A 23574-nucleotide genomic window follows, 5' to 3' on the forward strand; every position below is an offset into this window, starting at 1 on the left:
AAGGGTTAAGAATGATATACATACATACAGTTCCAACAGAGCCTGTAGTCCTCATGAATTAAAAAATCTATAACATTCCACCACACATATGTATCATAGGAATAAGAAAATACTGTATTTAAATTACCAGGCAATAGGCTGAGGAAAAGTCGCCATATTCAGGATAAAGTGTAGGTTTTCCTATGATGTTGTTGGCAACATAGGATATGGAGCCATCACTCCCATACTGAGAACTAAAGTCAGCAACCTCCTTCACATACTGGTCTACAACACACTGTGTTTTCCCCATTTTCCAGTTATTTCATGTCCCTGTAAAACAAAACATTTATTGTAAAACTATTTTCAGCATCAAAATACCATAGTGTATTGCTGTACATGGAAAGACACAAATGCAATCCTTCAATTACAACATTTCTCCTTTATTAAGCCCACTGTGTGGGCAAAACCTTGCCAATAAAGAATCACATTATGATTCATTTGTGTTTCTTTCCATTGTGTCAGTATTTTAGTATTTTACATCATTTCTGTCTGTTGCTGAACAAGGTAAAGTGGGCACTCAATTATCCAAATCAAAGAATGGATCAACTACATTGTTGTATTTGCATCCAAAAAAAAAAAAATGGTATAGTATATCCTCAATATAATGAAGTAATGGGGGGAGGGACTGTCAGTGCCTATTAAACCAGAATTAAAAAAAAAAAAAACTAGCATTTAAGTACTCTACTGCATACCTAAAATAGTACAGCACTGTACTTACAATTTACAGTTGTATTACAATAAACACTTACAATAAATGAATTAAAAGTACACTTTGCCCAGTGGATTTTAGTTTAAATAAATGTTAAATGTTGTTTAAATAGATAACAAAAAAAGGCACAATACCGTGACTGGAACGATACACAATACAAAGAAAGGGGAGCACTGCAAGGCAGCTAGGTGCCCACAAAGGGAGAGCAAGTGCATAGAGGCGGGGGGAAGGGGAAGAGATGAAAAAAATAATGAAGGAACAGAATCACGAGACAGAAGAAAGAAAGACAACCCAGAGGAGAAAAAAAGAAAGAAGGAAAGAGGAAAGGGGAAGAGGGAGAAGAAGAAAAATAAAAAATAAAAAATGAGGAATCAGGTTAAGTCACGGGTGTTCTGAAGTTTGGAGCATTTTACAATGTAATGGTCCAAGTCGGGTTATTTGTGTATTGTTTAAATAGATGTTGAATACTGTGGGTCACATAAGCAGTTGAAAGCAACACTAGAACAGTTCACAAACAATCCGCACTCAGGAGAGGAAACTTACGACAATGTTTCGATTCATTCTGGACTGTTATCTCCTCAAGGAAGGTTCCTTGATGCTGGTGAGGGGCTCTTGATCTAGGAAATTGGATCTGTGCTCCAGTTCCCTGAATTAAGCCTAAATAGCTTCCACCCCCCCACATGCACTGTATAATCCCGCAGGTTTAGCGCTCCCCCATGATAATAATAATAATAATAATAATCTGGACTGTTATTGTCAAATCACAACTGAGCGATGAAAAAAGTAGAGAATGCCAGAGAAGGTTTTTTCTCATTCAGTTGCAACTTGACAATGGTCCAGAAGAAACCAAAACATCAAAAGTTTCCTCTCTTAAGTGCGAATCATTTCTGAACAGTTCAACTTCGAAGCTACTCTAGGATATCTAGCTGCATCTATATAAGATAAGATTCGTTCAAATTTTTAACCTGGTGAGTTAGCCACCCAGGATAACCCAAGAAAGTCAGTGCATCATCAAGGACTGTCTGTTTTATTTCCATTGTGGTCCTTCAATCTTGTCCCCCAGGATGTGACCCACACCACTCAACTAACACCCAAGTACCTACTTACTGCTAGGTGAACAGGGATAGCAGATGTAAGGAAACATGCCTAACATCTCCACCAGTGTCAAAGATCGAACCATGGACACTCAGTGTGTGAAGCGTGTGTGTTGCCAACCAAGTCATAGGACACCACAGTACTCTACTAACATTTTTAAGGATTTGCACAAGGAACTGTCTTTTAATAAAGTATGTACTAGTTGGTTATAAACTTAACATCACAAGTTTAAGTTGAGTATCACCATTCACAGAGCAAGTTTACTAGATGACTGTCTGTAAAGTGTCTTATAACATTTATCACTTACAACAGCTATTTTTGCATTCATTGAGGAGCACTAAACCCATAGTGGCCCTACAGTGCCTCAGTGGAATAGGAGGCAAGGAGGTTCTATCGTAGGGAAGAAAGTCCAATTTTTTGGATCACAAACTCCTCACTAGCATCAAGCAACGTCCCATGCGGTTTTAAAATACAGTGGAACCCCGGATTTTGCATGCACCGGATATTAGACGTTTCGGATTTAGAACACTTTTTTGGGCAAAATTTTTCTCTGGATTTCGTACCTTGTCCCGGGAATCGTACATATCAGACGCATCCACCTACCCGAGAATGCCGTCAGTCTGGCTTTGTCACTGGTTGAGTGAGTATTCATCTGAAGCATTTCACAATTTTTGGCTTGTTTATTGATTGTGACTGCGATATAAGTCACCAAGGGCCCAAAGAAAGTTCCTAGTGCCAGCCCTTTGGTAAAGAAAGTGAGATACACAATAGAATTCAAGAAAGAGACTGTAGAAAAATACGAAAGTGGCGCACATTTAGCCGTGCTTGGCAGGATGTATGGGAAGTCGATATCAACACTCTGTTCCATCCTGGCAAAGCAAGTAGAAATCAAGGAAGCTAAAGTTGCAAAAGAGGTGAATATGCTAACAAAACAGAGATCACAAACAATCGAAGATGTGGAGAAGCTGTTGTGGGTGTGGATCAATGAAAAACAGCATGCAAGGCAGCTGCATGCGGATCTCGTAAAGAAAATGCCTGGAACGAGTGCTGCTGTTAGTAAATTTAAGGCCAGCAGAGGTTGGTTTGACAGATTCAAGAAGCTTAGTGACATACACAGTGTTGTAAGGCATGGTGAGGCTGCAAGTTCAGACAAACCTATGGCCGAAGAATTCATTGACGAATTCAAGGAGTACATAGAGAATGAATGATTCCTACCCCAAAGGTGTGTTCAATTGTAATGAAACAGGCCTCTTTTTGAATAAAATGCCAAAGAGGACCTACATCATGCAGGAGGAAAAGGCACTGCCAGGACACAAGCCTATGAAGGATAGGCTAACTTTTGTTCTGTGGTAACTCTAGTGGGGATTTCAAAGTAAAGCCTTTACTGGTGTATCACTCTGAAAATCCCAGTGTGTTCAAGAAAAACAATGTTGTCAAGAGTAAATTGTGTGTGTTGTGGAAAGCTAATAATAAGGCATGGGTCACAAGGGAAATTTTTGTTGACTGGGTCCATGAAGTGTTTGGCCCGAGTGAGAAAAAGTACCTCCTGGAAAATAAATTGCCACTCAAGTGCCTCCTGGTACTGGACAATGCTCCTGCTCATCCTCCAGACTTGGAAGACCAATTGTTTAAGGACTTTAGTTTTATAACAGTGAAGTTCTTGCCTCCTAACACCAATCCTCTCATTCAGCCCATGGACCAGCAGGTCATTTCTAACTTCAAAAAACTCTACACCAAAGCAATGTTTCAAAGGTGCTTTGAAGTGACCTTGGACATTGAATTGGCCCTAAGAGAGTTCTGGAGGGATTACTTCAATATCCTCCATTGCATAAGCCTTAAAGGTAAGGCTTAGAAGGAAGTGACTTCCAGGACTTTGAATTCTGCTTGAAGAAAATTGTGGCCAGAATGTGTCCTCGACAAAGATTTTGAAGGGTTAGAGGCTGACCCTGTTGACCCTATGCCTGTTGTGGAATGTCTTTGGGAAAGTACATGGGGTTGGATGTGAGTGGCCAGGATGTGGAAGAGTTGGTGGATGACCACAGGGAAGAGCTAACCACTGAACAGCTGCAAGACCTTCAACTGGAACAGCAACAGATTGCAGCTGAGGAAATTGCTTTAGAGGAGGAGGAAAAGAGAGGGGAGAAGGTGCCTTCTTCAGTGGTTAAGGACATTTGTTCAAAGTTGAATGCATTGCAAACTTTTGTTGAAAAATATCACCCTGACCAAGCTGATACAAAGTGTATCTGCAACATGTTCAGTGACAATACCTTGTCCTATTTTAGGCAAATCTTGAAGAGACGCCAGAAACAGAGCTCTCTGGACAGATTTTTAGTGCGACACGGGTCCAGTGCCAATAAAAGACAAAGAAGGGAAGTGACCCCAGAGGGCTTTGATACCTGAAGTCCTTATGGAAGGGGATTCCCTTTCCAAACAATAACCTCAACTCTCCCCTCCTCACCTTCTTCAATATGCCAACAAGAGACTTCAAGAGAGGTATGTAATGTTCACTTATCATTAAAATTAGTGCTTTATATTTATTTCCCATTGTTTTCTGTATGTAAAACTATAGTTATTCTTTAAAAAATAATTTTTTTATGAATATTTTTTGGTTAATTGGATTTACATTATTTCTTATGGGAAATATTACTTCGGCTTTTGTACGTTTTGGATTTAAAATGACGTTCTGGAACAGATTAAGTACGAAAACCAGGGTTCCACTGTACCTCGTACTTACAATACCTATTACTTGCAATACTTATCACAATATCTATTACTGTTAATACCTATTACATACAATACTTATAACTTACATTACCTATTACTGACAGTAATTATCATTTACATTACCTATTATTGAATACTTACTTACATTACCTATTACTGACAGTAATCCATCACTTGCATTACCTACTGCTGACAGTACTTATCACTTACATTACCTATTGTACTAACAGTACTTATCACTTATGTTACTAATTACTGACAGTACTTATCACTTACATTATCAATTACATTCATGTCACTTACATTATTACTGACAATGCTTATTACTGTACTTACATGTCACTTACAATACCTACGACTTTTATTTTTTTTTTTTTTTAACAAGTAGGCTGTCTCTCACTGAGGCAGGGTGACCCAAAAAGAAAATACTTTCATCATCATTCAACACTTTCACCTCACTCATACATAATCACTGTATTTGCAGAGGCACCCAGATACAACAGTTTAGAAGCATATACAAAGATAAAAATCTCTCAAATATAACATATCCCTCCAAACTGCCAATATCCCAAACCCCTCCTTTAAAGTACAGACATTGTACTTCCCATTTCCAGTACTCAAGTCCGGCTATATAAAAATAAGCAGTTTTCCTGAATCCTTTCACTAATTATTACCCTGCTCACACTCCAACAGCTTGTCAAGTCCCAAAAACCATTTGTCTCCATTCACTCCTATCTAACATCCTCATGCATGCTTGCTGGAAGTCCAAGCCCCTCGCCCACAAAACCTCCTTTACCCCCTCCCTCCAACCATTCCGAGGATGACCATTACCCCGCCTTCCTTTCCCTACAGATTTTTTGGTCTCCATGTCATTCTACTTTGATCCATACTCTCTAAATGACAAAACCACCTCAACAACCCATCTTCAGCCCTCTGACTAATACTTTTCTTAACTTTACACCTTCTCCTAATTTCCACACTCCAAATTTTCTGCATAATATTTACACCACACATTGCTCTTAGACAGGACATTTCCACTGCCTCCAGCCGCCACCTCGCTGCAGCATTTACAACCTAAGCTTCACACCCATATAAGAGTGTTGGTGCCAATATACTTTCATACATTCCCTTCTTTGCCTCCATATTTAACGTTTTTTGTCTCCACAGATACCTCGACGTGCCACTCACCTTTTTTCCTTCATCAATTCTATGGTTAACCTCATCCTTCATAAATCCATCCGCTGACACGTCAACTCCCAACTATCTGAACACATTAACTTCTTCCATACTCCCTCTCTCCAATGTGATATCCAATTTTTCTTTATCTAAATCATTTGATACCCTCAACACCTTACTCTTACATATGTTCACTTTCAACTTTCTACCTTTGCACACACCCCCAAACTTGTCCATTAACCTTTGCAACTTTTCTTTAGAATCTCCCATAAGCACAGTATCATCAGCAAAAAGTAACTGTGTCAACTCCCATTCTGTATTTGATTCCCCATAATTTAATCCCACACCTCTCTTCAACATCTCTTTTACAATGCCATCTATAAATATATTAAACAACCATGGTGACATTACACATCCCTGTCTAAGACCTACTTTTACCGGCAAGTAATCTCCCTCTCTTCTACACACCCTAAGCTGAGCCTCACTATCCTCATAAAAACTCTTCACAGCATTTAGTAACTTACTACCTATTCCATATATACTTGCAACATCTGCCACATTGCTCCCCTATCAACTCTATCATATGCCTTTTCTAAATCCACCACTGCAATGAGAACTTCCCTGCCTTTATCTTAATACTGTTCACATATATGCTTGATAAACACTTGATCTACACATCTCCTAGCCACTCTAAAGCCTCCTTGCTCATCTGCAATCCTACTCTCTGTCTTACTTCTAATTCTTTCAATAATAACCCTACCAAACACTTTTCCTGGTATATACTCAGTAAACTTATTCCCCTAAAATTTTTACAATCTCTTTTGTCCCCCTTCTCTTTATATAAAGGAGCTATACATGCTCTCTGCCAATCTCTAGGTACCTTCCCTTCTGTCATACATTTATTAAACAAAAATATACTAACCACTCCAACACTAAATCCCCCCTTGCGTTTAACGTTCCAGCTGCTTTACCCATTTTCATTCTACATAATGCCTCACGCACCTCCCCCACACACACATGCTGCTCTTCTTCACTCCTAAAAGATGTTATACCTCCCTGGTAAGTGCATGACATTACCACCTCCCTTTCTTCATCGACATTTAAAAGTTCCTCAACATATTCTCACCAGCTACCCAATACCTCCAGCTTCCCATCTACTAACTCCCTTACTCTGTTTTGAACTGACAAATCCATTCGTTTCCTAGGCTTTCTTAACTTGTTTATCTCACTCCAAAATTTTTTCTTATTTTCATCAAAATTTCTTGACAGTGCCTCTCCCATTCTATCATCTGCTCTCCTTTTGCACTCTCTCACCACTCTTTTGACCTTTCTTTTACTCTCCATATACTCTGCTCCTATAACTTTTTTTTTTTCAACAAACCGGCCGTATCCCACCAAGACAGGGGGGCCCAAAAAGAAAAACGAAAGTTTTTCTTTTTAAATTTAGTAATTTGTACAGGAGAAGGGGTTACTAGCCCCTTGCTCCCGGCATTTTAGTCGCCTCTTTTCAACGAGCATGGCTTATGAAGGAAGAATTCTGTTCCACTTCCCCATGGAGATAAGAGGAAATAAACAAGAACAAGAACTAGAAAGAAAATAGAAGAAAATCCAGAGGGGTGTGTATATACATGTATATGCTTGTACATGTTTGTGTAGTGTGACCTAAGTGTAAGAAGAAGTAGCAAAATGTACCAGAAATCCTGCATGTTTATGAGACAGAAAAAAAGACACCAGAAATCCTACCATCATGTAAAACAATTACAGGTTTCCGTTTTACACTCACTTGGCAGGACAGTAGTACCTCCCCGGGCGGCTGCTGTCTACCAACCTACTACCTACTCTTATAACACTTATGCTTTGTAAAAACCTCTCCATAAGCTACCTTTTTCTCTTTTATCACACCCTTTACTTCATCATTCCACCAATCACTCCTCTTTCCTCCTGCACCCACCCTCCTATAGCCACAAACTTCTGCCCCACATTCTATTATTGCATTTTTAAAACTATTCCAACCCTCTTCAACCCCCCCCCCCCCCCACTACTCACACTAGGCCACCTTTCTGGGAATAGTTTCTTATATCTCACCCTAACTTCCTCCTCCTTTACCTGGAGTTTACCTGGAGAGAGTTCCGGGGGTCAAAACCCCTGCGGCCCGGTCTGTGACCAGGCCTCCTGGTGGATCAGAGCCTGATCATCCAGGCTGTTACTGCTGGCTGCACACAATCCAACGCACGAGCCACAGCCCGGCTGGTCAGGTACCGACTTTAGGTGCTTGTCCAGTGCCAGCTTGAAGACTGCCAGGGGTCTATTGGTAATCCCCCTTAGATATGCTGGGAGGCAGTTTATACACTTTCACCTCTCTCTTAGTTGTTGTTGCCATTTTCCTTTTGTCCTATCTTCCTCTTACTCTAACTGTAGCTACAACTAAATAATGAACCAATATGTCAGTTGCCCCTCTATAAATGTGTACATCCTGAACCCTACCCATCAACCTTTTATCCACCAATACATAATCTAACAAACTACAGTGGATCCCCGTTATAGACCGAATTTGTTCCCATAAGAGATATTGTGAAGTAGATTAGTCCGTTTCAGACCCCCACAAATACACCTACGAAAGCACTTACAAAAATACACTTACATAATTGGTCGCGTTGAGAGCTGATCGTTATGCGGGGGTCCACTGTACTTTCATTACATGCTATATCATACCTTGTATACTTATTTATCCTCTTTTTCATAAAATATGTATTACTTATTACCAAACCTCTTTCTACACATAGCTCAATTAAAGGCTCCCCATTTTCATTTACCCCTGGCACCCCAAATTTACCTACTACTCCCTCCACAACATTTTTACCCACTTTAGCATTGAAATCCCCAACCACAAGTACTCTCACACTTGATTTAAAACTCCCCATGCACTAACTCAACATTTCACAAAATCTCTCTCTCATCTACACTTTTCTCTTCTCCAGGTGCATAAATGCTTACTAAAATCCACTTTTCACATCCAACCCTTATTTTACTCCACATAATCCTTGAATTAGTACATTTATATTCCCTCTTTTCCTGCTATAACTTTTCCTTCAACATTATTGCTATTCCTTTAGCTCTAACTCTATTTGAAACCCCTGACCTAATCCCATTTATTTCTCCCCACTGAAACTCTCCCACCCCTTCAGCTTTGTTTATATATTTATTTATTTATTAATTTGAGCATGATACATTGAAGTACTGTACAAGGAAATACAGTGGTTAAGTGTAACATGCCAAAGCCCCTTGTATGCAGAGCATTATGGGCAGGCTTAAAATCCCAGGACATCCAGCTTCTTCTCATTCATAACATCCACAATCATCTCTTTCTTATCATTTGCACAACATCCAAGCACATGCAGACATCCCACTGTGACGGTTTTCTTCTTTTTCTTTTTAGTAGGCTATACGGGAAAAGGGGTTACTAGCCCATTGTTCCCGGCATTTTAGTTGACTTTTACAACACGCATGGCTATGGAGGAAAGATTTTTGTTCCACTTCCCCATGGATATAAAAGGAAAAGCAATAAGAACAAGAACTATTAAGATAAAATCAAAGAAAATTCAGACGAGTGTATACATAAATGTGTACATGTATGTGTAGTGTGACCTAAGTGTAAGTAGAAGTAGCAAGATGTACCTGAAATCTTGCATGTTTATGAGACAGACAAAAGACACCAGCAACCCTACCAACGTGTAAAAGAATTACAGGCTTTTGTTTTACACTCACTTGGCAGGACGATAGTACCTCCCTGGGCGGTTGCTGTCTACCAACCTACTATCTTATATCTATTATGTACAATACCTACGACTTACAATACCTAACACTTAATATACCTATGACTTTCAATACCTATTTCAACAGTAATTTTCCCTTCATGGCCAAAGAAAAAGAAATAAGCAGCTTCGGACCGCGAAAAAAATTCAGAAAATTAAACCACTGGCCTTAAGTAAATTTCTTTAGGCACAGGTACACATGTACAATTATTATACATAATGCAAATTACAGTTGAGTTACTTAGCTGTTTAAACTTTTTTAAAGTTTAAATACTAAGATATTACAAGGGCCCCAATGGAAGTAAGTCACTGTCTGATTTTCTTTTGGGTTATCCTAAGCAATTTATACATGTGTTACTGTGTATGATGATTTGTGTAACTGGATTTGTGTGTACCTGTACCTAAATAAGCTTACTTAACCCCCCCAAAAAATGTCAATCAAAGTGAGTTATTTCCCTTGGGGTCCTTGTAATATCTTAGTATTTAAACCATATGTTATCTTTATGGTGCTCCTTGGCCTGATCGCTAAAGCTCTCGCTTCACGCAGTGAGGGTCTGTGTTCAACTCCCAGCGTGGGTAGAAACATTGGGCTTGTTTCAGTAAAATGGGTACCTGGGTGTTAGCTGACTGGTGTGGGTTGCATCCTGGGGCAAGGACCTAATTTGCCCGAAATGCTCTGCATATCAAGGGGCTTTCTATATAGTAGTATGTCATTGATGTCAGCTAGGACTGTATACCATGTACATGTACTTGTAGTAAATAAAGATATTATTTATTATATTATCTTAAAACAGGCCCGGTGGCCTGGTGGCTAAAGCTCCCGCTTCACACACAGAGGGCCCGGGTTCGATTCCCAACGGGTGGAAACATTTCGACACGTTTCCTTAAACCTGTTGTCCTGTTCACCTAGTAGCAAATAGGTACCTGGGTGTTAGTCGACTGGTGTGGGTCGCATCCTGGGGAACAAAATTGAGGACTCCAATGGAAATAAGTTAGACAGTCCTCAATGACACACTGACTTTCTTGGGTTATCCTGGGTGGCTAACCCTCCGGGGTTAAAAATCCAAACGAAATCTCTCTTAACTAAACTGTAATTTACACTATATGTATATAATTCTACTTGTATGTACTTGTGCCTAACTAAACTTAACTATGGCCAGCGGTTTAATTTTCTGGCGGGGTGGAAACATTTCGTCCTGTTCACCTAGCAAGTAGGTACCTGGGTGTTAGTCGGCTGGTGTGGGTCGCATCCTGGGGACAAGACTGAGGACCCCAATAGAAATAAGACAGACAGTCCTCGATGACATAAGAACATAAGAAAGAAGGAACACTGCAGCAGGCCTACTGGCCCATGCGAGGCAGGTCCAAGTCTCCTACCGGCTTAAGCCAATGCCGCAACCTAGTCAGGTCAGGCCACATTCACTTAAGGAAGGAACACGGCAACTGACCTAGTAGCACTGCCTTTCTTGGGTTATCCTGTGTGGCTAACCCTCCGGGATTAAAAATCCGAACAAAATCTTATCTGTCAAAGTGACCTAATTCCATTGGGGTCCATACAAATACGCAACTCCCGAGAACAGAGCAGCAACTTCCCTATTACGAGGCAATATGTAAGTCACAGCACACACAAAAACAATTCAAATAGGCAAGATAAACCCCCCAGAGATACTAAAAGCACCTACGTTCTCTACAGCATCCTAGGTTATCTATACATATGCTGCTACGTATGATAATCCATGTACGTAACTGTATTTGTGTATACCTGAATAAACTTACACAAAATAAAATAGGCTGTCTAAGCCACACTCGTCCAGCCTTGTAAGTCTGCCTGTGGTGGTCCACATCCGCATATTTACATAGACATCTTCAGCCTGTTTCCAAAATTGTTCCCAAAACTTTTTTTTTTTTCAGAAGCATTATGCATGTGTGTGAAATATGTGTAATGCTCTGGACGAGTCCGAGGAAAGGGATTATCGCCTCAGTTCGAATTATCAGGATTGGCGAATTTTATTTGTGTGAGAGTTCAGACTTGGTAGTCACTGACAACTCGAGTTGGCAGCAATATCTTTCAGACTTCGAGGTTAAGGGCGTCTCCAGACTTAGAAGTTGAGGACACCTTCAGACTTGGCTGTTGTAGACACCCTCAGACTTGATTGTTGTAGACACCTTCAGACTTGGCTGTCGCAGACACCTTCAGACTTGGCTGTCGTGGACATTTCAGACTTGGCTGTCGTAGACCCCTAAGACTTGGTTGTTGTAGACACCCTCAGACTTGGCTGTTGTAGACACCTTCAGACTTGGCTGTCGTAGACACCTTCAGACTTGGCTGTTGTAGACACCTTCAGACTTGACTGTTGTAGACACCTTCAGCAGTACCTGGGAGGGGAGTTTGTTTACGTAGTAGTTGGTGCTTCTTATGTGAGCATTATTATTATAATCAAGGGGAAGCGCTAAACCCGTAGGATTATACAGCGCCGGGGGGGATGTGGAAGGCATTCAGGCTTAATTACTGGAGCACAGATCCAATTCCCTAAATCAAGAGCCCCTCACCAACTTCAAGGAACCTTCCGTGAGGGGTCTCATGTAAGCAACAACGTACCATCAAACAGGTTTCTCATTATATTATTAATAACAAAAAAGGCACAAGTCGGACCGAAACGTCGTCGTAAGCTCCTGTCTTGTATGTGCGAGTTATTTATGTAGGTTTCTCATTATTTTAGGAATTAAAATATTTTTGTCTGGTGGAGAAAAGGTTACTTGCAGCCCTAACGGCTTTAATATAGTCGATAGGATCTAAACTCCGTTAACCAACCACTGGAAATAAGTAACTTTTTTCACTGTTTTGGGGTTATCCTAGGTAATTTACACATATGTTACTATGTAAGGCAGTTACAATCATCCATTAATTGTGTATTATTATTATTATTATTATTATTATTATTATTATTATTATTATTATTATTATTATAAAAAAGAAGCGCTAAGCCACAAGGGCTATACAGCTCCATAATTGTGCAAAATTGTACCCAAAGCTTACTGAGCAGATTTTTCAGATTTCTTTGACGGTTTTGAAGTATTGGTAGTAACTAGTTAAGTTTATTTAGGTATACACAAATACAGTTACATAGATTATCATACATAGCAGTATATGTGTAGATTACATATGATAACTCAAAAAAGTCAAAGTGACTTATTTCCACTGGGGTCTGGCTCTGCCCTGGGCATCAGTGGTATAATACCCCAGGCGACTCTGCGGTTTTGTATTCCCTGCCTTTCTCTGTATATCCCTTGTGGCTTAGCGCTTCTTTTTGATTATAATAATAATAATTACTTGCCTTACAATTTTGATTGCTGTGGGCCTCCTTCCTTCTTAAAAAAAAAATCCCAGATTTTAACACTCTATGGCTTTTTAAAAAACGGTCAGTAATTTTGGTGAACTTTGGGTGTAACTGAGTTTATTTAGGTCCAATTTTACATAATTTTGGGTTCCTTGAAGCCGGCGAGAGCTTTTGATTTAAGGATTGGATCTGTACTCGCCTGCTTTGGATTAAACCTGAATGCCTTCCATTTTCCCAGGAGCTGTATGATGTCTACGGGTTTAGCGCTCCCATACGAAAGTAGTAATACTACCTGGACCCCTCAAGGAAGGTTCCTTGACGCTGGTGAGGGGCTCTTGATCTAGGGAATTGGATCTGTGCTACACTTCCTTGAATTAAGCCTCAATACATTCCGCATCCCCCCCTCACAGGCGCTGTATAATCCTACGGGTTTAACGCTTCCCCTTAATAATAATAATAATACCTGGACTATACCTAAAGTATACCTGGAGTTTATAATTATTACAGTTTTCTTGCATGGTAACAAAATTATAAATTACTGAGGATAACCCACAGAAAGTCAAAGTGACTTATTTCAGTCGAGGTTTTCCATTTTTTCCAGGCTTTTTGGATATTGTGTCTACCTCTAATGCTTTTTTTTTTGTATTTTCTTTTTAATATTCGACCAAATCTGTGAAATATCTAAACATAAAAACCTAGAGAGGGGAAAAAAATCCTCAAAACTGTCCTAAGATTGATGCAAGTTGTATTAGCCCTTCAAGTCCAACAATAACAACAGTGGTCGTCATCAATCACGTATTGTTAACTCTGGCTTTAAGACAGTCTAACAGGCATTTTATGATTATTCCAACTATTCTTTTTGTTATAACGTTAAGATCCCATTTGATACGATGTAATTCAATTGTCATTTATTTTCAAAATAACGTAGCCCAGTAGAGATGGAAATAAGTCACTTGGACCTTTTTCGGGGGGAGGTTATTTTAGTTAATTTACACTAATGTTAGACAACCTTAATCACCGTTAATAAACTTAACATAGGAGATAAGTTTTTTTCGTTGAAAAGCCCATAGTATTCATATCATTTCGAACAAAATTTCAACAGTGCTGTCTGGAATAATGTGTAGAATTACCGTCAATATGTGAGGTAAAACGACACGTCTGTAACTAATGTGAAAATTTATGGCAACGTTTCGCTCTGCAAGACCTTTGCCAAGCCATCTGACAAAGCTCATGGAGAGCAAAACATTGCTACAATAAAGTACCACATTAGTTGCACGTGTATCCTCTTACCTAACAGTGCTGTTTATAATCTTGGGATTTCAGGCCATGCATTTTTTTTTTTATCAAAATTTAAAATACACCATATTGTGTAGCTATTCTAATGTGTATGACATACAAGGTTAGAACAAGAATTGTATTTATTCATAACACTATCACACAGCACCATGATGGATGAAGGGTTTGGCTATTAACCAAATTTACCCATGGCAAACAAAATACAGTGAGAAACTAAGAACGAACAAACATATTACCAACAACCTGTAAATATGAAATAGAATAGAACCGAATTCAACATGACCTAATTCTGCTGCTGCCTGATTTAGCTTTGGAAATAACAGTAAAAATTGGGTGGTTTTTATGTGCAGCTGTGATGTTGTAGCATAGAGAAAATAGCACTGCATAATAGGATTTTATTAGATTACTTGCTTCAAAAACAAGAACTTTAACATTCACTCCACCCTTCACTCGACTACAACAATAGCAACAGATGCTTCTTTTGCAATTCTTGTGGAAATAATAATTTCATTCCTTTAGAGCTGCTTCCTTTTCCCGAGTCAATTGCACCATGGTGGCTGTGGAAGTTACAGCTTACAATGTTGTCATGGTATGAGGGAGTAACTTTTCCTGGCTACACTTAAACATACTTTATTTGGATTGGTTAGTCTGGAGGTTTATTAGCCCAGGATAACCCAAGAAATGAATGACTTGTGCAACACCTGGATATCTTTACCTGAGAGATGTTTTGCCAAAGTTTATTTTTTGGGTTACCCTGCCTCAGTGGGAGACAGCCCACATGTTAAAAAAAATATGTATGTATATGTATATATATGTAGTTAATTTTTAGTTAATTTTCTTTTTCTTCCACTTAGGTTTAGAGTCAACACCAAGGATCACTAATGCCACCTTTGAAGTCTGTTGATCGGTTGGAGAAGTTATGTAGCTGGAAAATAGCAAATCACTTGTTTGGCATCTTGTCATCCTGGTACAAGGCTGAAAAAGGAGGTAAATGCACCATTGATTTGAATAATGCAAGTTTTGACAGTGAAAATGGTGTTGGACCTGACATTGTAGATGGGAAACTAGAAACTTTCGATTTTATGGATTATAACTCTGAACAAAACGATGATGATAATGCAAAGGATGAATGGTATATCAAACACTTGACTTACAATAATGTATTTGAGGATGACAGTGACAGTGAAAATTCTAGAACTGGCATTTTCACTCCAGTTCCCCAGCAGTATAGAACAGTCAATGCTGTTACACACTGGTTAGCCAGAGAAGTTAGAGACTTTATGATATGCCACTTAGCTCCTAGATTCCATGAAGAAATTTTAGCAACTGTGATAAATATGATCGCATCCAGAATTGAAATTCCTAGACCAAAAGAAAAGTTGCGAGTTTATGAAGAGGACTTGGACTTTCTTAAAACTCTAGGCTTTCTTTTAAGTGTGTGCTTAAGATGTCTGATGACAAAGGGTGTTACAGCCTTGGATCTTTCTCATGTTTCACATTTATTGAAGAGATGGAGATTGGTTTGCTCAGGAGGGGGAACCAAGAGAAATGGTGAAATTTGTGTGAGCCCATATTTTGACATATTTGGTTATGCATTTGATGTTGCTGTTTCAGGATTAAGGACATTAAAGTTTATTAAACTGCCTCATTTTGTTCATAATAGTTTTGTAAGGAAAGTTGCATACCTGTGCCCCAACCTAGAAATACTTATTTTACGCTGCTCGGCAGATTGTGCCAATCCAAAGCATCATGTCCCAGTTGTTACAAATGTTGAAGTTCTTTATGGGGAATCTGTAGTTTGTCCTGATGGACAGGTGAGAATAATACCTGGGTGCAGAGATCTGGTGACTCTTGCATTACCGGAGGGTGTTGAAACATTAGATGTTACCAGTGATGCTATTGAAATGTTAACATATATGCCAAAACTCGAATATCTTGTTGGTGTGCCTATGATTTATGTAACAGAAGAATTTGAAGAAATTTTTGAAACACTACCTGTAGCACCTAAGCTAACCAATTTTCACCATGGTGCTTACCCAAAATCCAATTGGCCTTCATTTGTTTATGAAGAATCTTTGTTGGAGCCAAATCCAGAATACTTGGCTAGAGTTTTTTCACAAGTTAAAGAAGTTGGAATTTATGCTCCAACTGAAGTAACAGAGAAGGTTTTAAAGAGTTTTTCAAAAGCTCAAGACATCACCATTTTTACAGATGATTTTGAAGTCCATGGTAAATACTTGAAAAACTTGACATCACTTGATATCAATGTAGGATATCAAGAGGAATGGCCTATCCTTATATCTCTTAGCCAAACTTCTCCAAAATTGGAACAGTTAACACTTAGATCATTTTCACTGCAGATTAGCGACATTCATGATCAAAAGCCTTGCTTTCCCTTGCTACGTACACTCAAATTTCATGGCCAGAATGTACTTCAGGGTGATGCTCTACTCACCTTCATTGGTGGTTGTCCACTTCTCACAACCTTTGTTCTTTCAATGATCACAGATGAGGATGGTGAAGGTCAGTTGGATGATGACATACTGCTACGAGCTGCACCATTGTTGCCTAACATTCAAAAATTTATTTATAAAGTTCAGAGTGCTCTGAGAACAATGGACGGTATACCCTCAAGTCTTACAATGAAGTCTTGTGATGCCTTAATTAATGCATGTCCACAGCTTACTCACATTGGACAAATGGAGACCTGGAAAGTAACCAAGTCTGAAATAGTCATGTTACAAGAGAAACTCAGAAAGAGAAACTGGGATTTAGAGATTGTATGACATGTTTAAGGATTCAGGGAAACCGGCAGGCCGGACTTGAGTCCTGGAGATGGGAAGTACAGTGCCTGCACTCTGAAGGAAGGGTGTTAATGTTGCAGTTTTATAACTGTAGTGTAAGCGCACCTCTGGCAAGACAGTGATGGAGTGAATGATGCGAAAGTTTTTCTTTTTGGGCCACCCTGCCTTGGTGGGAGACGGCCGATGTATTAATAAAAAATAAAAATAAAAACAATGCCAAGCAAGCATTTTATTTTAGCCAACATCTCATTCAGGACTTGATAAAGCAAAGACTTGCTTTATATTACGTGTTGTGATGTTTACCTGATCACCATGTGTAAGACTGCCAGAGTTTCTAGTGTTAAATCTTCTCTTGCTAGAATGATCTATAAATACAGAAAAATTTGTTTTTGTTAGAATTGTCTAGTAATACACTACCTTCATAATAATAGTTCTTATAATTATTGTAAATGATATACAACATGTTTTTTGTTTTGGTCTGCCTTTTGTGCCATATAATGCACAAAATACTGTATTTATGCAATAAATGAAATTTTTATTTACTGTACATATGTATTTCCTAAATTTTATCCTGGTACCTGTATTTATAATGCTTTATAATAATAATTATGCTAGAGGCAGCAGAGATATTACATTTGAGAGCAGTGTGTGGTGTGAATATCATGCAAAGAATAGAGAGTAGAGATTTTTAAAAGGCAAGCTGAAGAGGGATTGGTGAAGTGATTTGGGTAGTATATAGAGAGGATGTAGAGGAATAGGTTGATGAAGAAGGTGCATAAATCTGGGGTGGAGGGTGAAGGGTTATTCCAGGACCAGTTGGAGTGATTAGCTACAAGAGGTTTTTGAGTTTTAGGGGCTTGAGCAGTTAACATGCTGGGAAATTTGTTTATATAGTAAAATAGTAAAAAACTTGGAATCATTGGAATCTGTACCATAACTGGAGAATGACTCATCTGGCTATCTTCAAATTTTCACCACTGGTGTAGTTTCCTAAACACAAGACTCACCCTGCTATTGCCATTTTTATTGAATAGTGATACTAATTTTTATTTAATTAAGGAGGGATGATAACCCATAAGTTTAATCTGAGGAGGTGCAGATCTTAAATCTTGCTGAAATGGTTAAGATAAGATAAGATAAGATTTCATTCGGATTTTTAACCCCGGAGGGTTAGCCACCCAGGATAACCCAAGAAAGTCAGTGCGTCATCGAGGACTGTCTAACTTATTTCCATTGGGGTCCTTAATCTTGTCCACCAGGATGCAACCCACACAAGTCGACTAACACCCAGGTACCTATTTGCTGCTAGGTGAACAGGACAGCAGGTGTAAGGAAACATGTCAAAATGTTTCCACCTACCGGGAATCGAACCCAGGCCCTCCGTGTGTGAAGCGGGAGCTTTAGCCACCAGGCCACCGGGCCACCGGGTAAGTTTATTCCTGGAGAATGTCTTCTATCACTGGTGGGCTTTATTAAAACATAGTTTTTTATTTCTTTGAGCTGTGTAAATTTCAGTTTGCCAATTTTATTAAGTAAATTGCTACCCATGTAGCTAGAGAATGCCTCTTATGATTGTCTTCAAACCTGAAATGCTGGTGTATCCACTGAAAGGATTTTTGTTTTAATTTTTGGCTCTGTGGAGTGCCAATTTGCCAATGTTTTGTTAATTTTATCAAATTGGACTAAAAGAAAAAACAGACTCAAATGTTTTTTCTTATAAGATTGCAGAGAGTTTTAAATAATGTAAATCAGAAAAGAAAATTGGAAAAAAAAAATGCATTTTCAAGTTTAATAGGGGAGACTTTCCTATTTTGTTGGAACATTCTCAGGAACATTTTCATTTGCTTTCTCAAATTTTCATTTATTACTCAAGAATGCCTTATTCTATTGACTTCAAGTTTTCAATGCTGGTGTAATGCATCTTGGGCAAGATTCATGGGACTATTTGTATGCTTTGGTGCCCTATGCACACTGCTACATAGATCATTCCCAAATTTTGTTTCCATGTGATAGGTAGAGACAGGCTCCTCTGATTGTCTTCAAAATTTCAGCACTCGTGTATCCTATCTAGAAGGAGGTTGGTATAATTAATAGAGTATATAGTTGTTATTTTGCCCATTTTAATCTAGAAATGGTATTGCATTATTATTCATTGCATTTTTTGCCTTGATGCTGGTCAGAAGCTCGTGATCCAAGGAACTGGATTTATCTTCTTGCTTTTATTGAACTGAAAAGTCGCTCTTTCCACAGGCATTATTTGGCTCCTATAACCCCTATAGGTTTAGCAGTTTCCTCTGCCTGAAATATAACAATTGTGAATGGTATAAATCTTCAATGGCTGCTGCATCATATGAAATGGATGGAACATTTTAAGGGTTTAGGCTGTGTAGGCACAAATTTTTTTGAATTTTGTGCAATTACTGGTGGGTTTTCCTCAAAGGTAGCAATCTCTTGATGTTAGGTTGTGTAACTTATCCAGTTTTATTAATGAAATTGGTTTCAGTGAAATCATTTGACAATGTCTCTTCTGATCAGAAATGTCAGTGTGATTTTATCTGGTTATCCTATGTTAATCAACATAATACTCTTATGTTCCTATAACATCTATGTGCCCTGAATACCACTGTTAAAAATGTGTTACATATATACTAAGCTTACATAAAACTTACAGTACATACTACTTTCCTAAAAGGTGGTTAATCTTTCTTGGAGAAAAGTTTGGATTCATATTGGCCTGTGTAGGTCCCACTTTGCTTTTTTGGAAAAAAATTAAAAAAAAAAAAAAAAAAAAAATCATGCTATAATTTTTGAGTGTCTCATTTGATTATCATGCTGATAATTTAATAATGCAACTTCTGTACAGCTTCAGGCTTAAGATGCCGGTGTATCTTAATATGTTTGTGTAGCTTATGAGCTGTGTACGTTCTAATTTTCCATTTTTACTGAAGTGTGAATATTAGTTTCCATATGACGACTTGTGCAGCCTCTTCTCCTTCCCTTTAATTTTTCACTGCTTATATTTAATTACTGTATTAACTTATGCCGCACTCTTCATTCCATTGAGGCACAAGGAACTAAGGGTATGGAATACAGGGATACTTTTTTTGGATTGCTCAATGACCAAAATATAGTACATGGAGTTACTTAAGATACAACAACATATTTTTAACATGAACTTATAATCCTTAGAGATAAGGGACATTATGCAAGATAAAAACACTTAGGAAGCATATAGCACTGTTTCCAATGGTGCCAATCTGACAATGAGCCACCTGGTCACAGTAAATTAACAAAATGCTGCAGTAGTTCAGTGATAGACTGATGGGTTAATATCAGACACTGAGACAATGGGAATGCATATTCTTGAACATCAAAATGGTATACAATACCGACAGGTTGTTAGGTAAGACACATATGCAACAGTTAGACAACTTTATTCCGAAACGTTTCGCCTACACAGTAGGCTTCTTCAGTCGAATACAGAAAGTAGGCAGGAACAGTAGAGATGTGAAGACGATGTAATCAGTCCATCACCCTTGTAGTCGTAGAATTTGAGGTTGTCAGTCCCTCGGCCTGGAGAAGTTCAGTTCCATAGTCAGGAACTGAACTTCTCCAGGCCGAGGGACTGACAACCTCAAATTCTACGACTACAAGGGTGATGGACTGATTACATCGTCTTCACATCTCTACTGTTCCTGCCTACTTTCTGTATTCGACTGAAGAAGCCTACTGTGTAGGCGAAACGTTTCGGAATAAAGTTGTCTAACTGTTGCATATGTGTCTTACCTAACAATGCATATTCTTGCTGGCTTTTATAACCTCCCAGACAGTCCTTCCTGCCTAAGTTTATGAGATTTCACCACCTTTTATTCCCTACCTTATCCTGAGCCAATCATAACTGCTCTAACTACCTATGTCACACTGACCTCATATCAGAGCAGTGGCTAGAAGCAACCCTTTGTCTTTGACCTTCCTTCATGACCTGACCACACTGCTAAGTACCCAAACTTGCCTTCCATCCAGATATAACTGTTTCAAGTATCTTTTGTTTAAACTCACTGGCTTATTAAGGAAATAGACAAAATTTAAAAATATGAAAATTTATCTCTACTCAGTAAGTTTATTTAAGTACAGGTACACATAAATACAATTATCATACATAGTTTAATATGTGGTGTAAAGTACCAAGGATAACCCAAAAAAAAGTCAGAGGAAGTAACTTAATTCCATTGGGGGTCCTTGTAATATCTTAGTACTTTAAGACTAACTGTAAGTTACTGTAGAAATCAGTCATGAAGGGTTTTGAGTTTACCGAGATATTAATGCCAGTGAGGGAATTTTTTTCAATGACTCACTCTTTAATGCTAGGAATATAAAGCTCCATTCTCTGAGTACTATGGTGATACAGCACATTGACTTGCTAAGATGGTCCTCATCCCTTTGTTCAGTATTTTTTTTTTTTAAGTCCTCCAGGCATTTTCTCAAACAAAAACACAAGCAGGGGTGGTAGAATCACAATGCATCAGGGTATAATGTGCTTACTGCACACAAATGAGGTGTGAGTGATCAATACAGCTGATTATCAAGAATCCATTTGCACAAATTTATACTGACGGTAAAATCTTTACTAACACTTTGGGGTCGACCACAATGTTTACTTTGCTTCTCGCACTTCTCAATTTTATTATGTTGATATAAATGACATTGAAAGCATATAAATCTATAGGGGAAGGAAGGCGGGGTAGGGGTCGTCCTCGAAAGGGTTGGAGAGAGGGGGTAAAGGAGGTTTTGTGGGTAAGGGGCTTGGACTTCCAGCAAGCGTGCGTGAGCGTGTTAGATAGGAGTGAATGGAGACGAATGGTACTTGGGACCTGACGATCTGTTGGAGTGTGAGCAGGGTAATATTTAGTGAAGGGATTCAGGGAAACCGGTTATTTTCATATAGTCGGACTTGAGTCCTGGAAATGGGAAGTACAATGCCTGCACTTTAAAGGAGGGGTTTGGGATATTGGCAGTTTGGAGGGATATGTTGTGTATCTTTATATGTTTATGCTTCTAGACTGTTGTATTCTGAGCACCTCTGCAAAAACAGTGATAATGTGCGAGTGTGGTGAAAGTGTTGAATGATGATGAAAGTATTTTCTTTTTGGGGATTTTCTTTCTTTTTTGGGTCACCCTGCCTCGGTGGGAGACGGCCGACTTGTTGAAAAAAAAAAAAAAAAAAAAAAAAAAAATATAAAACTAACAAAGGATGCATAGAAAGAATGTTAGTGACTGTTTTCAGTATAAACATATACTCACACTTACATGCACACATGGTCTGGAGATTCCAGTATCTCAGATCTATTAAACAATTATGATGGTAGGTAAGACACATAGGCAACAGTTAGGCAACTTTATTCCGAAACGTTTCGCCTACACAGTAGGCTTCTTCAGTCGAATACAGAAAGTAGGCAGGAACAGTAGAGATGTGAAGACGATGTAATCAGTCCATCACCCTTGAAGTCGTAGAATTTGAGGTTGTCAGTCCCTCAGCCTGGAGAAGTTCAGTTCCATAGTCAGGAACTATCTGAAGATCAAGCGACAGTGCGGAGACTTAAATACTGTCGGAAGGAGAGGTGCAGAGTAGTAGTAGTAGTGAGAATGTAGCCACTGAGAGGTCAGGTCCCTCTCAGATCCAACAGTTCTCACTTGAAAGGATTGTCCAAGGTGTTTTCTGTACCAAGAGGCCATGTGTTGCAGTGTCTGACAAGATGAACATCAAAATGGTATACAATACCAACAGGTTGGTAGGTAAGACACATAGGCAACAGTTAGGCAACTTTATTCCGAAACGTTTCGCCTACACAGTAGGCTTCTTCAGTCGAATACAGAAAGTAGGCAGGAACAGTAGAAATGTGAAGACGATGTAATCAGTCCATCACCCTTGAAGTCGTAGAATTTGAGATTGTCAGTCCCTCAGCCTCTTGGTACAGAAAACACCTTGGACAATCCTTTCAAGTGAGAACTGTTGGATCTGAGAGGGACCTGACCTCTCAGTGGCTACATTCTCACTACTACTACTACTCTGCACCTCTCCTTCCGACAGTATTTAAGTCTCCGCAGTGTCGCTTGATCTTCAGATAGTTCCTGACTATGGAACTGAACTTCTCCAGGCTGAGGGACTGACAACCTCAAATTCTACGACTTCAAGGGTGATGGACTGATTACATCGTCTTCACATCTCTACTGTTCCTGCCTACTTTCTGTATTCGACTGAAGAAGCCTACTGTGTAGGTGAAATGTTTCGGAATAAAGTTGCCTAACTGTTGCCTATGTGTCTTACCTACCAACCTGTCGGTATTGTATACCATTTTGATGTTCATCTTGTCAGACACTGCAACACATGGCCTCTTGGTACAGAAAACACCTTGGACAATCCTTTCAAGTGAGAACTGTTGGATCTGAGAGGGACCTGACCTCTCAGTGGCTACATTCTCACTACTACTACTACTCTGCACCTCTCCTTCCGACAGTATTTAAGTCTCCGCACTGTCGCTTGATCTTCAGATAGTTCCTGACTATGGAACTGAACTTCTCCA

At 39.0% G+C, this 23574-nt stretch overlaps 2 protein-coding genes across 14 annotated transcripts in view; one reads left to right on the forward strand and one right to left on the reverse strand.

The window, feature by feature from the left end:
• The window catches only part of Fbxl4 (F box and leucine-rich-repeat gene 4), a 62644-nt gene extending 51056 nt beyond the window's left edge, over positions 1-11588 (reverse strand). The window contains exons 1-2 of one of the 2 annotated variants that reach the window (XM_053780038.2): positions 11332-11588; positions 128-309 (exon numbers count right to left, since the gene is read on the reverse strand). In XM_053780038.2, coding sequence (XP_053636013.2) covers positions 128-289 — 162 coding nt within the window. In that variant the 5' untranslated portion in view covers positions 290-309; positions 11332-11588. The remainder of the gene's footprint in view (positions 1-127; positions 310-11331) is intronic. The other variant, XM_053780037.2, reaches the window with a different exon arrangement.
• A 23-nt stretch (positions 11589-11611) lies between these two features.
• Positions 11612-17535, forward strand: LOC128691179 (uncharacterized). 12 transcript variants are annotated; one of them, XM_053780033.2, is made up of 3 exons: positions 11956-11973; positions 13132-13217; positions 15044-17535. In XM_053780033.2, exon 3 carries the CDS (start codon positions 15071-15073, stop codon positions 16973-16975), a length of 1905 nt encoding a protein of 634 aa, XP_053636008.1. In that variant the 5' UTR covers positions 11956-11973; positions 13132-13217; positions 15044-15070; the 3' UTR covers positions 16976-17535. The 12 variants fall into 12 exon arrangements, with proteins under 12 accessions (XP_053636011.1, XP_069945191.1, XP_053636007.1 ...); XM_053780036.2 differs by lacking the exons at positions 11956-11973; positions 13132-13217 and adding an exon at positions 11612-11660; XM_070089090.1 differs by lacking the exons at positions 11956-11973; positions 13132-13217 and adding an exon at positions 11786-11805.
• Positions 17536-23574: the final 6039 nt, after the last annotated feature.

Source organism: Cherax quadricarinatus, chromosome 27, assembly GCF_038502225.1.
Source record: "Cherax quadricarinatus isolate ZL_2023a chromosome 27, ASM3850222v1, whole genome shotgun sequence".
NCBI classification, from domain to species: Eukaryota; Metazoa; Arthropoda; class Malacostraca; order Decapoda; family Parastacidae; genus Cherax; species Cherax quadricarinatus.